This window comes from Nasonia vitripennis, chromosome 3, assembly GCF_009193385.2.
Source record: "Nasonia vitripennis strain AsymCx chromosome 3, Nvit_psr_1.1, whole genome shotgun sequence".
Lineage (NCBI taxonomy): Eukaryota > Metazoa > Arthropoda > Insecta > Hymenoptera > Pteromalidae > Nasonia > Nasonia vitripennis.
Window position 1 is genome coordinate 19,845,816 of NC_045759.1, and position 15,387 is coordinate 19,861,202.

Genomic DNA, 15,387 nt, shown 5'->3' on the forward strand with positions numbered 1-15,387 from the left:
TTCAGTAGGCTGTACCAGGATTTCTTAATTTTCAATATTTACTTCACAGGAAGCCTTCGCAATTATATTCGAAGATGAGCTGCGAAATTTTGGAAAGTCCAACTCTTATCTCACAAGTTTCAATAAATTAGTGGAATCAAAGAAAAGCTATATAATAAAAGGTTTGACAGAATTAGGAATGACCGTAATAGTGCCAGATGGTGGATATTTTGTTGTAGCGAACTGGACTACGTTAGCACATGAAGTAAATATAACGAAAAAAACGACTGGAGATATGGATACTGAATTCATCAAGTGGATGATAAAGAATGTTAAGGTTCTTGGATTTCCGTTTGCAAGCTTTTTTGACAAAAATGACAAACACATCGGGGAAGGTGGCATTCGATTTGCTTATGTTAAGGTAGGAATTGATCTTAAAGTTTTGACATATTTATAAGAGAATCAAGCTCTTATCATTTTATTTCAAATTTTAGAAGAAGAAAACACTGAAGAATGCCATTGAATTAATGTCGAAATGGGGAAGTTAGTATTAAAAGATTATATCATCGAAATCAATGATATTCTATATAACGTAATGGATTTCACAGTTCGATTACGCGCCCAATATATATATTACGCTTACACCTTTCATTTCATACATACAAATAAAAATATGTACGTATGTGCTCACTCACAAGTATCGCCATCGCAGTTAGCAACAAAATAGAGAATAAACAGTACCTCTCACTGCAGCGGGGTCTTACAAAAATCCAGCGACTAACAAGAAAATCTTAATTCCTTCATTTCAAAATACGAAGATCAACATCTAAAACCGTAAGCCCTACTCATGATTCTTCCGAGCAAGCACAAGCCAACAACTCTCAGCATCCGTAGATAGCAAAGCCGATAGATACCCTATCTCCCCGAGATCTAGATGTTTTCCGCAACTGAGATGTATATACACCGACGGTCTGGTGGCTGCGGCCCCGGAATATCTCGCGCGAGCTGTGCATAAGAGAAAGAGACAACGGCAGAACCGCGAAGAGTTACTTTCTAGCCCGAGGCGCAGCGGCGGTGGCGGCACTCGATATGCTCTCGCACCGAGATATATAAAATGCGCGCACTCCTCTGCAGCCAGAATAGAACGCTCTTGGGTTTCGCACGAATTTCTATGCGCTGCTGCGGCGCAACACTCGTAAACACGTACTCGACGCATGAAGTCTATATACATACGTATACTGGGAGTTTTCCGAGCGCATTCTCACGCTGGGCGTAGTAGCACGAGTGCGTGCACGCATTTTTCCCCCTTCTTATTTGCGCCGCGTGTATGCGCGCTTCAACATGTTCGTTTTACAAGTCGTTACTGCAGGTATCGATGGACTTGTTGAATAAATATTCAATTGTTACCGGTGCTATTATGACGTCACAGTTAATATTCTGCGGCTGATTTGTTCACACAAACTTCGCGATTTTTAGTGATTTAATATAGTCCCTTCGAAGGAAATCTAAATTAGTTTGTAGTCGCAGGACAGAAACAAAGCAGGGAAATTCCGAAAAAATCCAGGTTACAGGAAAGGTAGAGAAAGAAATTCTCTATAATTAAAACTCTCTAATTAGATTTTGCTAATTGCATGTCCCCTCGTGCTTTCCGCAAATTCTGCCAACGGCATCAGCAGCAGTAGCAGTGTAGCACCAAACGGAATCGATGAAACGTACAGATAGAGATAAAAAGAGTCCCGAATAACAATGAGAGAGCCCGGTACACGTATCTGCTTTTTCCACACCTTTTCCGCGCTAACTATAGTCTTTCTCTCGAGCGGCTGCAGCACTTTCGTTTTTCTCGCCGCGAACGCATTTTAGAAATCTAGTGCCTGAGGCTATCGCCGGGACGACATTATTCTACAAACACTGCACACACACACACACACACACACACATAGTGGAGTGGAAAAGCGCGATTTCTCCCGCGGCACATTTTTTTCACTCCCGCGGCGGCTGCAGCTCTGGGAGAATTGATTGTACTTTCTGCCGGTGCAGCAGCAGCAGCAGCTGTATATAATTATACATCTGCGCTTATAAACGAACGCGAGACAGTTACCTAATAGTGTTTGAGGGCCTAAGGAGGAGGATTACTTCGCGATAGGCTGGCGCAGCGCGAAAGTTTGTCTCTTCTTTTTTTAGAAATGGGATTTGCCATTTGTAAGGTATCCCGTAAACGTGTGAGATATCGTTGCTGTTTTTGCCAATTGATAAGATTTATTTGCTTTAAAAACAGTTTTTGGGAAAAAAATTCTCCATCCAAAATTTCGCAGAATAGTTTGATGAAAATGGGACACTGATGATCGATCATCAGAAACGGCGAAAGGTAGACACACGCTGTTTTTCACAAAGGAACAGAGCACCTGCGCGACTTTTCCAACTCTCCCACACGTATCCGCATCCATCCGATCTCCCGTCCATATACTCCACACACACACACGCAGGCCATCGTCCGCACTGCCCCGTCGTGCATTGCGAGAGCACATTCGAAACGACGGCCGCCGCGTACACACGAGGCTCGGCGATCGGCCGTTTCGCTTCACTCGACTGCGCCTTTTGCCTCCAATACACACACACGTGCGCCGTTCTCGCACACACACAACTATCACGGCCTGCAATCTTTCTCCCTGTTGTTTCATCGCTCCTGTTTTTATCGCTTTTTCCCGTCTCTCTCACTCACTCTGTTATTTCGCGACTTTTTTTTCTCTCGTCGCTCGTGTGTGTGTGTGTGTGTATGTTCTCGCCTGTCGCTCGTTCGTTTTTTTTTCTATTCGTTGCTACTCTGCCCTCATCCACGGCAGCAGTTCGTCTATCTTTACGTGTCGCGAATGCTGTCGCCGCCGCTGGCGTTTCCTGATTCCCCCGATGCTTTTTGCATGCGCTGCAGAGCAGCCGCGCGCAGTGAAAATAAAGACGGCCCAGTCGTACACACGGGGAAAAGTGTTATTTGACGAGCCTAGCAGTTTGTACCTACGGCCTCGTATACACGCGCGCACTAAAGCTTTTGTTGGCTGAATAAAATGCGCGCGCGTTGCCGGCTTTCGCGAGATTGGAGCTGCAAAGTTTTTCAAATCGAGCGGAAGAGAGAGAGAGAGAGAGAGAGAGAGAGAGAGAGAGAAAGAGGCTCGTACGGTATAAAGTTTCACGCCTCGACAGTTCGCTGTTTACTGCAGTTGTTGGATTTCTCGCGTAACACACACCGGAGAGCAAAATTGTTCCTTTACCCTCTCAACTCGCCATGATGAAATTAGCCAACGAGTCGATCCGTTAACTATATGGTCTGAAGGAAAACAAGTACCACGAGGGTATAGCAGATCGTTACGTCGGGAGAGAAAAATTTCCATGACCAATGCGATTGAAAGGCGCCCGTTAGATATACCCATCTGCGCGCTGGCTTAATTCTTCTCATCCTATATACTGCATTCGCGTCCTTCTTCGTCTATCCGTCGCTGCTCTTTCCAATTGCATTACTCTCCCATCTGCGCAGGCCGTATCCATCTCCGTCGAGCGTCGCTTATTCTTCTTCTTCGCATCGCTCGATCTTTGTCTCTTTATAATTCTTCCTCCGACGTAGTCGTCGTCGCGCTCACGGATTCTCTCTTACGGGAGTTTGCGGAAAAGTCGCCTTATTTCGATGCGCGACGCGCTGCTGCTTGATTTGCTTCCTTCAGTTCCTTCTTCGTTATAAATTAAGCTGCGAGTGCGACGGGGCTGAATAAATTGAAGTCTGGATTTCCTTGCCGAGATAGGAACTTTCGATCGATTTTTGAAAACAGTTCTTTAGAATCGCTCGAAATTCAAAGGTTTTTATTCTCGATCCAGCTCTCAGGCTGATCTTCGAACATCTTATCGCCAAATCTTTCATCCTCCTTTCCTCTTTTGTCTCTCACGGCACACACATGAGCGTGATTATTCGTCGCTAGACGACTACTGTCTGCGTCCTCGTGCGCTGGCAGACTCGCTGATCGAGTCGCTTTGTACACGCGAGCGTGAAACTCCAGGAGGAAATCTTTAATTGATTATTTCATTGTGCCCCAAGCGTTGCAGAGAGGAGTACACGTATAGCGCAGCATGTGTACGTGTTCTTTTATTGGTCCCGTTATTTCAACCTGATTGACCTGAAGTTATGATTTGTGGTTAATAGTCATATTTGCACAGCTTTAAGTACGAGGCCGTAGGCAAAGGAAAGCCATGCGCAAAGCTGGCATGACACCGATAGTCCCAGGGTTACTTCATCGTGAGTAACTTAACCACTATGGGCGACAGGGTGGAAGCTGCTGACCGTTTGGATGGAGCTGTTCTCCGACTGCGGATGATAGAGAACACGAGGATATTGGCGCTTCCTGTGTCAAACTTCTACAACAAGGACAGCGGAAATCTCCGAGAGCATCTCGTGCGGTTCAGCTTTGTCAAGGTATAGCTCTCTACTAATATTAATAATTTTGGTGAGCCTCATTGTTGCCCGCATCAGCGTTTTCGATTTTCAGAATGACGAAATTCTTGATAAAGTGGTCGAGGGAATGTCACGCGACATAGTCGGACGTAAATTCAGGAATCAGTAATTTAGTTTAATTAAACTCAGATAAGGGATTTATATAAAACTGCACAATAACAACTGCTTCAAAGAGAAACCCAGCTTTCATCTCGTAACAGCTCTCCCACTCAGACGCAGGAGGCGAACGACCGGAAAACGAATCCCTTAAAAAAAACTCCAGACGGCTATACGAAGGCGCCAACGGGAAGTTGGCTCTCGTCCTTTCCGCGCGTTTTTCCTCACCACTGCCAAAATTCCGATCCGCACTGCGACTTCGGGACGTTCCTGCATTATTTATGACGCGAGCGCGTATGTGACCGTCGCGGATTTTCATGGGCTACGGTAATTTAATTATCCGTGTGCAGAAGGGGATGATTTCGTTCCAAGTGACGTGTACCAGGATATGACTCACGGGAAGAGTCAACTCTTGGGGCGAATTTTTCGAATTCTTGTTTTGAAACGCTGTCGGAATTAATTATGTACACGGCGTGCAAACTTACGTGTCCAAACGCACACACCGCTATGAATTATGGGTAACTCACCTGGAACAGAAAGAAAAACGACGCAATGAGTATGTGGCTATAAAAATAGAAAAATATAGTAATTCAATCGCTTATGCTACGACGCGAGCCCTCTCAGCGACTCCGATCAAATTTCTATAATAACATCATCGGCGGCGCATCTCTGATAAAAAAAAGACATGCCTCCGACGTGCGCATAAAACTAATGGAATACAATTTGAAGCGAAAAACCCCGCACAGCCGTCACTTATAAATAAAAATACGCCGCCCATCGTATATGCAAAAACGTCCTGCGCGACATCCTCCTCCACAGCTGCACGCGTGTTATAACGCGCGATCGAAATCCCCTATTAATATAATGCCACACACTTCCGAGCGTAAAATTTTCAATGCCATCGCGCCTCAGCCTGTAGATACACAAGGCGCGTGTGTATGCTAATCAGGTGGCATATCTCCAGCGGCGATTATATTGATTTTTCGCTCTCGCGCTCCCTCTTAAAATAAACTTCTCCCGTTCCCATGTACCTGCAGTGCATCATGGGCGAATCGACGATGTGACACGGTTTATCTATATCTCCTGCACATACGGCGGTCACAAAGGCGAGTCCGATCAAAATTATTGCATCGTGAAAAAAACCGACAGAGAGATACCGCTGCAACAGGGCTGAAGGAAGCTGTATCTCTTTCTCCTACGGCTGGTCGCGTGACGTCGGCTATGACGTCGATAGTCACGAGTGTTCATCAGCCAAAGAGTCGAGCGCGGAGACAACGATTACAGGGGGTTGATAAAAAAGGATGAGAGAGACAGGCGGAAAAAGCAGTGACTATACATATAGGCGCGAGCAACGGTGCGATGCATGTACCGCTGACTCGCGCTTTTATTTCCGCGACGACGACTGCGATTCCGCGCGTAGTGTTTTAAAAATAGCTCGTCCTCGACGTCGCCGCGACGTCAGTTATACAAGCGGGAGATCCAGCAACGAAATTAAACAACGCCGGGGATGCAAGTAAGAGAAGATATTAAGAAAGCGACGGGGAGAGATTATCGAAAAGGAGAGAGAGAGAGAGAGACCCGCAGCAGCTGCTGCACAGCCGTGATGTACATACAGTTAGCTTGGCCTATATTTTTTTTTCATTCGCGCTCCTCTCACGGCTGCCGTCGTTCTCCGAGAATTTTCCGTTTCCTTTTTTCCGCGCCGCGACTCTATTGCAACAGTAGTAGGGAATCAAGGAAATTAGATACCGAGAAAGGAATGCCCCGCCGCCGCGATTCTCCTCTCAGCCGTTCTCTAATCGGATTCATCCCGCACTGCTAGGCAGTTCCGAGTTTGCACTTTGAAATTTACTGCCCGCGCGCTCGTCGAATAAATTGAGCCAAAGTGAATTCCCCCCACACACGAACACACATAGAACAACAAAGCGCAACAAAAATCGCGCATCCGATATCGACGTCGTTATAATGGCTGTGTGCTAGCTCTCTGCCCCAGATCCGAATCTCGCGGGCAAAAAGCAGCAACAGATTCTCTCTCTCTCTCTCTCTCTCTCTCTCTCTCTCTCTCTCAACGCGAAGCGCAGCCCCGGCTCTATAATGCCCGGCGCGCGCAGTGTTTACAGGCGAAGGCCTGCAAGGTGCACGAAGAAAGGAGCTGCAGCGGTGAACGCCGCGGAATGCGCCTCGATAGCCTTGGCTCGGTGCAGTTCCTCCGCTTGCTGCTGCTGCTCTTTTTTCCTTCCCCACGAGAGAGAGAGAGAGAGAGAGAGCCGCTGCTGCGCGAGTCGACACTGAGTATAGTCGCTTTATACCGAGTGCGCCATAGCTCTCGAGATTTTGCGCCGGCGAGTTTTCCGGATGTGTAGTCGCAATTATATGATAAAGCTGCAGCTTTTCATTGTGTTGAAGAGAAGGGAAATCCTGGAAAATCGGAAAAGCTCCGTGGTTGACTTCTCGTCCGCTGTACAAACCGTAATGTTTCCAGGAAAATCGCGCCGTACACACGCGCTTTTTTAATGAGACTGCATTATAAACGCGCTCCCCGGCGCTACGTTACTCTCGAGAGTTTATATTTTCGCGAGTCGTTTCGCAGAGTCGTACACAACAATATCCGCGCGCGACGGGCTTATATCGCTGGCGCTTACTTTGCTCTTTCCCGGAATTGTCTACGTGAAATTGCGAGCTGCGTTGAGAGAGAGAGAGAGAGAGAGAGAGAGAGAGAGAGAGAGAGAGAGAGAGAGAGCTTACTTTTTCATGCAGCCAGAGATGACTAAGGCGCGTAATCGCGTGGTCGGACGAGAAAAGTAGACGTTCAAAGGGAATTCCGGAATAAAGCGCACGTGAAGATTGGGTAATTTGAAAAAGTGAATTTTTCACGAGCACTATTCATTTTTGAAAAGTGCAAACGGCAAACTCTTCCGAAAATAGAATTCCAGCGTGTACATGACACTCCACTTTGATGCGAGAGAGGCTATTTAAATACCTCCCGCCGCAAGCCAAAACCGCAATCGCGAAAGAAGCCATTCCACCCATATACGCTACTGCAACTACGCTCGAACTACCCTTGAAGCCCCAAGAGTTCGCTCTCGGTACCCCTGCGGTGAGAGTAAACGCTGTTCTCGCGCGCGAGGCAGAGCGAGAGTTACACACGCGCGAGAGGATCGTGTGCCGAATCAAAGGGAAAATGAAGTCTGCGCGCGACTAGTTGATATATAGCCGTGCGGCAAAGCAAACTCGAGTGCGCGTGTCTCGCTCTTTGATGTAGACGATGCGACGACGGGCTCGTATGAAAAAAAAAGAGCCTCGCACCTACGCAGTCGCTCTCGATTGTTGTTTTTCCCTCTTTTTTTGCGTAACCGAACAAAAATACGAAGGAGAAATTCGGACGTTAGTTATCGGGGTATCGCAACTCTCCCTCTCTCTCTCTCTCTCTCTCTCTCTCTCTCTCTCTCTCTCGATTATCCTTTTATTTTATCATGTAAATTGTCACCGCCGAGCGCGAATTTCGCAGTGGCCGATGAATGTTTAGTCTGTTACGAGAGAGCACGCGCGCGCGGCATTGTTTTCCCGAAAAGCGCGTGTTTTTTCACGACCCCGCGAGAGCTCGTTCCGTAAACACTGCCTCGACGAACCCATCAGCCGGCTGACATAACACACGCGCACACAGAGCGATGAGGCCGCACACGCGGATGAAAATTCAAGAGTCACTGCGAATTCATTACTCCGCCACACAAATGGCGCGTGTGCTGTATGTGTGACGGCCGGGAAATTCGTCTCTCTCTCTCTCTCTCTCTCTCCGAACATTTTCCCAAACGTGTCGCGTCGAGCACACGGCCAATTTGAATAACAAATATATGAGACAGACGCATGTGGCTGCGTCGTGTTTCCTCGGGGCTGATGCAACGCGTGCCCCAGAGAGCGGCGTTTTCAATCTCTATCGCACCGGAGTTTTTTTGTTTTTTCGCTCAGTTATTTACCTTTGCCGCACACGTGGTCGTTGCTCTGCTACAGTCTACGGGATTTTAATTAAAAGTAATACCGCGCGTGGATGTATGCGCGGAATTTTCGCTTAGGTGTGATTTTTGCGCACTTTAATCGGCGATTCCGGTTATCGCTTTGGTTTTAATTTCGGACGCGCGTGTGACGACCGAACGCTATCTCGTTGAAATATTGATTTCATCGACATCAACCGGGGCTACATTGGATATATTATACGAATTTAATCGGATTTTATTGGATATATACTTCTTGCCGAGAAAGGTTGAATTAGCGCGCTGCGAATTTTGTTAATAATACGCCCTCGCGGGTGGCATGCAGCTATTGTTTCGTTTTGCGTTAATAACGTTCGCGTAATAAGTCCGGACTCGCGAGTGAAGAATAATTTAGGACAAAGGGACAAGTTATAGCAACGATTCTTTTATCAAATCCCCCGCCGGCTTATTGTCCGCGGGAGAGAGGGAGTATCATCGGCCAAACTTTGGCTTTCTTTCAATTTCGCAGCTCGTTTACAAAGGACTTAGAACCTATTGTCCGCGTATAATAGAGACAGACTCCTGCGCTGTGTATAACTTTAAGCCGAGAGTACTGTAGGGGTGTCTCAGTTTTTCTATTTTTATACTACTTTCCATTCACGATCTGCACCCGTCCTTGTCTTTGGGAAAACGTGATAAAAAAAAGAAATTAATCATCGATGTGAAGCATTGCTAATATAGCCAACTTTTTCATCCGACAAAAAGCGGGCACGTGTGCAGCTACACAGCCGATATAAAAAAGAACGAACGACGCAAGCTCGAGTTAACGCAGGACAAAACCGCAGCGGCTCAACCCACCCGAAGAATCCACCCACTCGCCAGCAGCGGCGCATTCCTCGCTCGGAGTATATCCATCCCTCAACTATACACTGGTGGAGCTCTCTTCGTTCGCGTGGGCAGCCAAAGTAGCCGTCTTTTCAGGCTAAAACCAACGCGCGGCGCACAATGTAGCCCGCGGAAATTGCTCGCCCCCCGACGAAACTCTCCGGCTTCGCACACACACGTTGTGCGTCGTCTCCTCGTGAGCACACATACCCACGTGACTCGGACGTAATATCGAAGTTTGAAGGAGCAGCTGAGTAGAGTGCGATTTATCGAGTTATAGTTATAGTTTGGGAAGGGGAGAGGCAAGAAAGTTTCCTGCGGTTTTTGCGACGCCGGGATTTCGATGAGGCGAGAGCCGGACTACGGTGATTTATCGAGAGAGTGAGTGTGTACGATTGGCGTTTCGAGAGCTCTCCGGCTGATTAATCGGAGGATCGCTGTAATTGCTCGTCTACACGTGTGTTTTCACACTCGAGAAGGCCATACGAGGTCGCTATACGGCTGCTTTTGTTTCGCGAAAATTTGTGCGTTCGCCGATCATTATCCGCGCGGGACACACACGCACGTGCGTCGCGCGCACGTGATCGGTTTTTGTTTGATGATCCGCAGCTCTCGATGTCGAGAATTGTTAAACTACCTTAATTAGAAATCAATGCGATTACGAAAGTTTTGTCGATACACGCGCACGTTCGGCCTTTGCACATCGGAGCTGTATATAATTTATAACAATAACGCGTGCGTCCTTTGAACAATTATCGCGATAATTTCAGCTATTAAATTGCAATCGCAATTATACAAGCGACCCCGACAAATATCGAATCGCCAATAGGTATCAAAAGCACTATCCTAAAATATTAACGTGGTATAAATGCCCGTTTTCCCGCGACAATATTCAGGACTATTACACACGGCCCGCCGGCAACACACAACACTCGGCAGTTGCGAAATTATTTATACCTCGCGATAATGACGTCCATCCAAATGGACGTCAGTCGCGAGTGCTGAATAGCTCGGCAAGTATCGTCGCATTGCTGACCTAAAACGAGATAAATGAAGATGTGCGCATCAAGGGACGACAAGACAGAGGGACAGAGAGAAACTGAATTCGTAATTGTTTCAATCGAACCATTTACCCGTGGTGAGCGCAGCCTCTCTCTCTCTCTCTCTCTCTCTCTCTCTCTCTCTCTCTCTCTCTCTCTCGAACGTCCAATTAGAATAATGGAGCTGCGGAAAATCGATACGACTTTTGTGTAGCGTATATACGTCCGAAGGTTTCCGGAAATTAATATACGAGGAGATTTCCATGAATTATTAACCAATAAATCGACGAGAGCAGCGAAACCGATCCGTTATGCGAAAATCGATTCGATAAAGGTCTTATCCTCGAAACAGATTTCACGCGCTGATCTTCCCGAACTATCTCGGACAAAAAACATCCTCCTTTTTATCCAGTACGCGCCACACGGGACTTTTATTCAATCTCCGCCGAGCGAAAGGACGAAACCGCCGAACTTTTTTAATAAACCTCGCGCGCACCGGAAAAAAGGTCCTCGACTCCTGCACGTTTTCGGCTCTTTTTCTCTGTCTACGTACACACACGCGCGCGCGATGTCGAATCTCATTAGTCTCGGCTCTCAGCTGCTTCGTCATGATTCGCTGTGCGAATTTATCGTTTCCGTCTATGTTATAGTATACACTCTGTTGTTTTGAAAGCGCGAAGTGGAAATACGCTGTGTGTGTGTGTGTGTGCGTGTATGGGAGGTAAATTCTGTATAATATACTCGCGACTGAGAAAACAATCAGCCGGTGGTTTTCGAGGCAAAACTTGGCGCCGCTTCGCGATAAATTAAGCAGATTGAGATGAAGCCGCTGCGGTGATGAGCTTGTTATTGCGGAGGAAATTTGAATGGATATAAACTGGACAAGAACGATAAGGTTTATAAATAAAATAGCTTCGCCCTCGCACAGGACTTTCGCATTGACGTGTCGAAAGTAATAGGCGTCAGCGAGCGATTTATAAATAACAAAAAGGGAGGAAAAAATAGCAGGTATGAACTGACAGGCGCCATTTCGCCGGCGCTGGGAAAATGCACAAAGAAAAAGCTCTCGATAGCATCTGCAAGCTCGACGACTGGAATATCGACTCCCTCCCTCTCTATTCTCTACTCGCCCCCGTGAACTGCGATGTATATCCAAACTGTATACGCAAGCGGGGAAGTCATTACGAGTCTTCTCGCGAAGCGCTGTAAGTGAAAAGTCAAGGCGTGGGCTTGGAAATTGAAGTTCATTAAGAATTCAACGATTTTCCCGATCGGAAAACGATTGTCAACTGCACAGTGTCTTCCTTTTCATCGACCTCTTTATTCTCTCCCCTAATTGTTTTCGTTAAAGAAAACTCTCTCGCTTCCTGTGTACTGCGCAACTTTCTCGCGTGTCTTTATCGATATATCGGGCGAATTTTTTCCCTCTCCCTCGTTTCGGATATTGCCTTTCAAGCCGACGACGCGTGTGTGTGTGTATATATATATACCCACGGGATTATTACTCGCCGCGCGCGAACTAATATCGGTGATTTTCTTTTTTACGCGATCGCGCAAGTTTCTCTTTCCGCGCTGCACAACATTGCGTTTGAAAGTTTGCTTGTGGAAGCAAAAGCTTCTAGCTCTCGTGTTTATCGCAAACAACGGACTATCCTCTTAGCGGCAGCTCTTACAGTGTTGATCTTAACCCGGTGCATTATACACACAAGAGCTACAAGAACAAAATCCCGGTTTAAGTCTCATTAAAGCCAAATCTCTCGCAACTTTCTCGAGTCCCCCTGCGGGCAAAATTAATAAATCCTCCTCGTCGATACAACGGCCGATAATATATACCCACGCGAGCTGTACAGCGTAGGCACCATCGCTTTATGCACGGGTCAGTTCGCCACTATAGCGATTTTCGCGGGAAAACTGCACGCCTGATGCAGGGAGCGCGAAGCACTGGATTAACGATCGCGCGTGGGAGTGGTTTTAAGGGCTCGAGAATCACACCTTCATCCGGGGGGGGGGTTACGAGCCTGATCTAGGATTCGATTTATCGGCTTTTATTATACGGCGACGATTTTTGCGCGCGCTACTTGTTGATCTCGTCCTTGGCACGGTATTTTTCCTTCCTCGAGATTATTCCGCGTATTACGCTGCTGCGATGCCTCGGTATACATCAGCGAGAGTGAAGGATCGCATAGCGTGTTTTCTCTCGGCGAAAAGAGCGAGTTTGCGCGAAGCGAAGCGGAGTGTTTGTTTTATTTTGCGAGAGCTGCACTCTGAAAACGGCTTTTTGTCTCCTTCGTTTATAAATAATCTCGAAGGTAATCGAGAAAGAGAGAGAGAGAATCGATGGGACGCAGCGCTTTATTCTCTCTCGTCCGCGGCGTGTTTTACGCGGGGCTGTATACTCCAATTATTATCATTGTCGATCGTGAACATTATACTTTAGTGGCTTCTTCCGCGGACTCGCGACGGCGCAATAATTGCGCCGAGGTGTACTGTTAACTTAATCTCACAGATATATACATGGCTCGCTCGACTCTCAAATCGCTATATAATTACGGCCAGTGGGAAAAAGTCCGAGCGCGAGTTGAATAAAATACGGGCGTGTGTTCAAGAAGTAGCAGAACTTTTTTTCAGCGCGCGATTCAAAAAACAATGTGAAAAAGATTCCCGCTCGCCTCTAATGAGGATATGCTTAGTCCACAAAGGCCGTTCACTTTTGACGTATCTTTGTGTCGAAAAGACGTCCGCAACGTGTAAGAAATCGAATTTTTCTCTAATAATATATGTCCGGCGTGCAGTCCTCGGGAGAGATTTCGCAAGGCGCGTACACCCAGTTTCCCATTCCCAGACTTGTGCGACAACAACGAAGACTCGACTGGAGAAAATGAAAAGGCGCGCGCGCACGCGTATACGAAAGGACGCAGCGAGCAAGAAGCCCGAGAGAGAAAAAAGGAAAAAGCTGGTCTCGAAGTGGAGCTCGTTTTTCTCACCGGTCATCCTGAGTGACAGTGATGTCGGGCGGTGGCGGGGGCGGGGGCAGGGGGGCACCGTCCGTGGCATCCAGTTTGCCGGCTCTGCTCTCTCCCACCGCCTCCTTCTCGCTGCTGCTACTACTACTTCTTCTTCTTCTCTAGCCGCTCGGCGACTCTCCCTCAGCGCCTGTGTGTCGAGCTGTACGCGTTACTCTCTTGTCCCTTATCTCACTCGCGCATACTGTTCTCTGTCGCGATTTTTCTCGGGAGAAACTCCGGCGACCGGTTGCGCGCTTTCCAACGCTTGAGTTTTCGGCTCTCTACGGACACGTGTGTGAAGAAAGTCAGTCAATCAGCCAGAGACGAACCGGTGTGCTTTTCACCTCTCGCGGCAATTCCACGGCTCGCACAATGGACTACGAGCCGCGATTTCCAGCGCGAGAGGGACCGGTAACGGGTGAAAGCGAGTCTGCGCTACTATGCGCTCACACACGAGCGCGAGAAACTCGAGACAGATAGAGCCGACGACGACGATGATGCCGATGAGTATCGATTGCCGTTGAGATTTTTCACGCGGATCGGCTTCGCTCTTCTAGATACTATAGCCGCAGCAGCACAACAACGAGGTGTAATATCGCCTTGTTCGTCGCCGCGGATTCGTCATCCGGCGCTGACAAAGAGCAAACGTGTATGACACAACTGAATTATTCGTTAAATTTATATCGCACTTGCACTAAATCCCAGAGTACATCCTTCACTTCGCGCACAGCGCCTACATATTTTATCCGCGTACACGAAACACAATATATCGATACGCGGATTCAACGAGGAGCAAAATCACCGATTCGCTGTAGCAGCAACAGGACCACTGATTGAGCAGCAACGTCACCCGGCCGCTCGGCGCGCGTAACTGTGACTCTGTGTGTTTCTCTCTCCTGGCTCTCCCCTCCTCTCGGTGCACGCTATGCCGCGAGAGCTCACCCTCTCTCTCTCTCTCTCTCTCTCTCTCTCTCTCTAGGCGCTGCATGCGCGCAGGCTCGCTCGGTGAATGGAATTTCATGAGCGCGCCTCGGCTGGCTTCTTGGACGCTGACTGTGTACTGCTGCTGCACCGATGACGAAAGAATTATTGCGCGACGCATTGTTGTTAATGCGCTGGGATACATCGCGGACAAGTGCGGCTTTGGGATAGTTCCTTTTCTTTCTAGGCGAGGTCTATACGGAGGCGAATGAACTTTGCGGTTAAGTATGAATGGGACTGTGGTTGGCCGTGTGCATGAATAAATAAATCGTGCGAGTTGTCGAAGTAGGTTATTAAAGTCCAAACGTTATTAAAGTTAGACACGCCGCTGCTATTTCGTCGGGACGATGACGAGCTTGCGAGAGAGAGAGAGAGAGAGAGAGAGAGAGAGAGAGAGAGAGACGACGACGACGACGACGACGACGACGACGACGACGACGCTGATCATCTTATTCATGGCTGCTTGTTTTATTTGCATAATCTCGAGCGATGAGCCGCTTGTTTTCATTATAATCCCTGCGCGGATACACGTGCCGGGCGTGAAAAATTGCGTCACACCCGATAACACGTTCGGCCGCGATAGTTGTTGTTGTCTAGTCGAATTAAAATATCCATATTGCGCAACGACGAGCGGAACTATTAATCGACGTGTACGATATCGTCGATTTTTGATTAAAAAACGACACTGTAGCTATGACGTCGCGCCTCGACTTTTCCAATTTTCAATACACGCTGGGCGAAACCAGGACGCGATGCACCGCGAGCGCGAGGTACAGAATAAATCCGCAGGGAAAACGGTTCCATTTTTCCGAACACAAGCCCGCGCGCCCTTTCTCTATTTTTCACGGGCACTGATACTTCCGGCAGATCCAGCGCGATGCTCCGCGAATGAAAAAAGCTCGCGGCATTGTTGCGGGGAAAAATTCCCGATATACCGGTTA

General features: G+C 47.7%; 2 protein-coding genes across 5 annotated transcripts in view; one reads left to right on the forward strand and one right to left on the reverse strand.

Annotated features, from left to right (window-relative positions):
• LOC107980871 (kynurenine--oxoglutarate transaminase 3) overlaps window positions 1–765 on the forward strand; it is a 36,335-nt gene extending 35,570 nt beyond the window's left edge. Inside the window, exons 7-8 of the mRNA XM_016983697.2 lie at window positions 50–400; window positions 474–765. Coding sequence (XP_016839186.1) covers window positions 50–400; window positions 474–527 — 405 coding nt within the window. The 3' untranslated portion in view covers window positions 528–765. The remainder of the gene's footprint in view (window positions 1–49; window positions 401–473) is intronic.
• Window positions 1–15,387, reverse strand: part of LOC100119820 (rap guanine nucleotide exchange factor 2) — a 116,899-nt gene that overhangs the window by 69,149 nt on the left and 32,363 nt on the right. Inside the window, exon 1 of one of the 4 annotated variants that reach the window (XM_031927988.2) lies at window positions 13,445–14,335. The exons of the other annotated variants lie outside the window; for them this stretch is intronic. The gene's annotated coding sequence lies outside the window, so the exon portion shown is untranslated. Of the gene's footprint in view, window positions 1–13,444; window positions 14,336–15,387 lie in introns of those variants that run through there. 4 annotated transcript variants of the gene reach the window in all.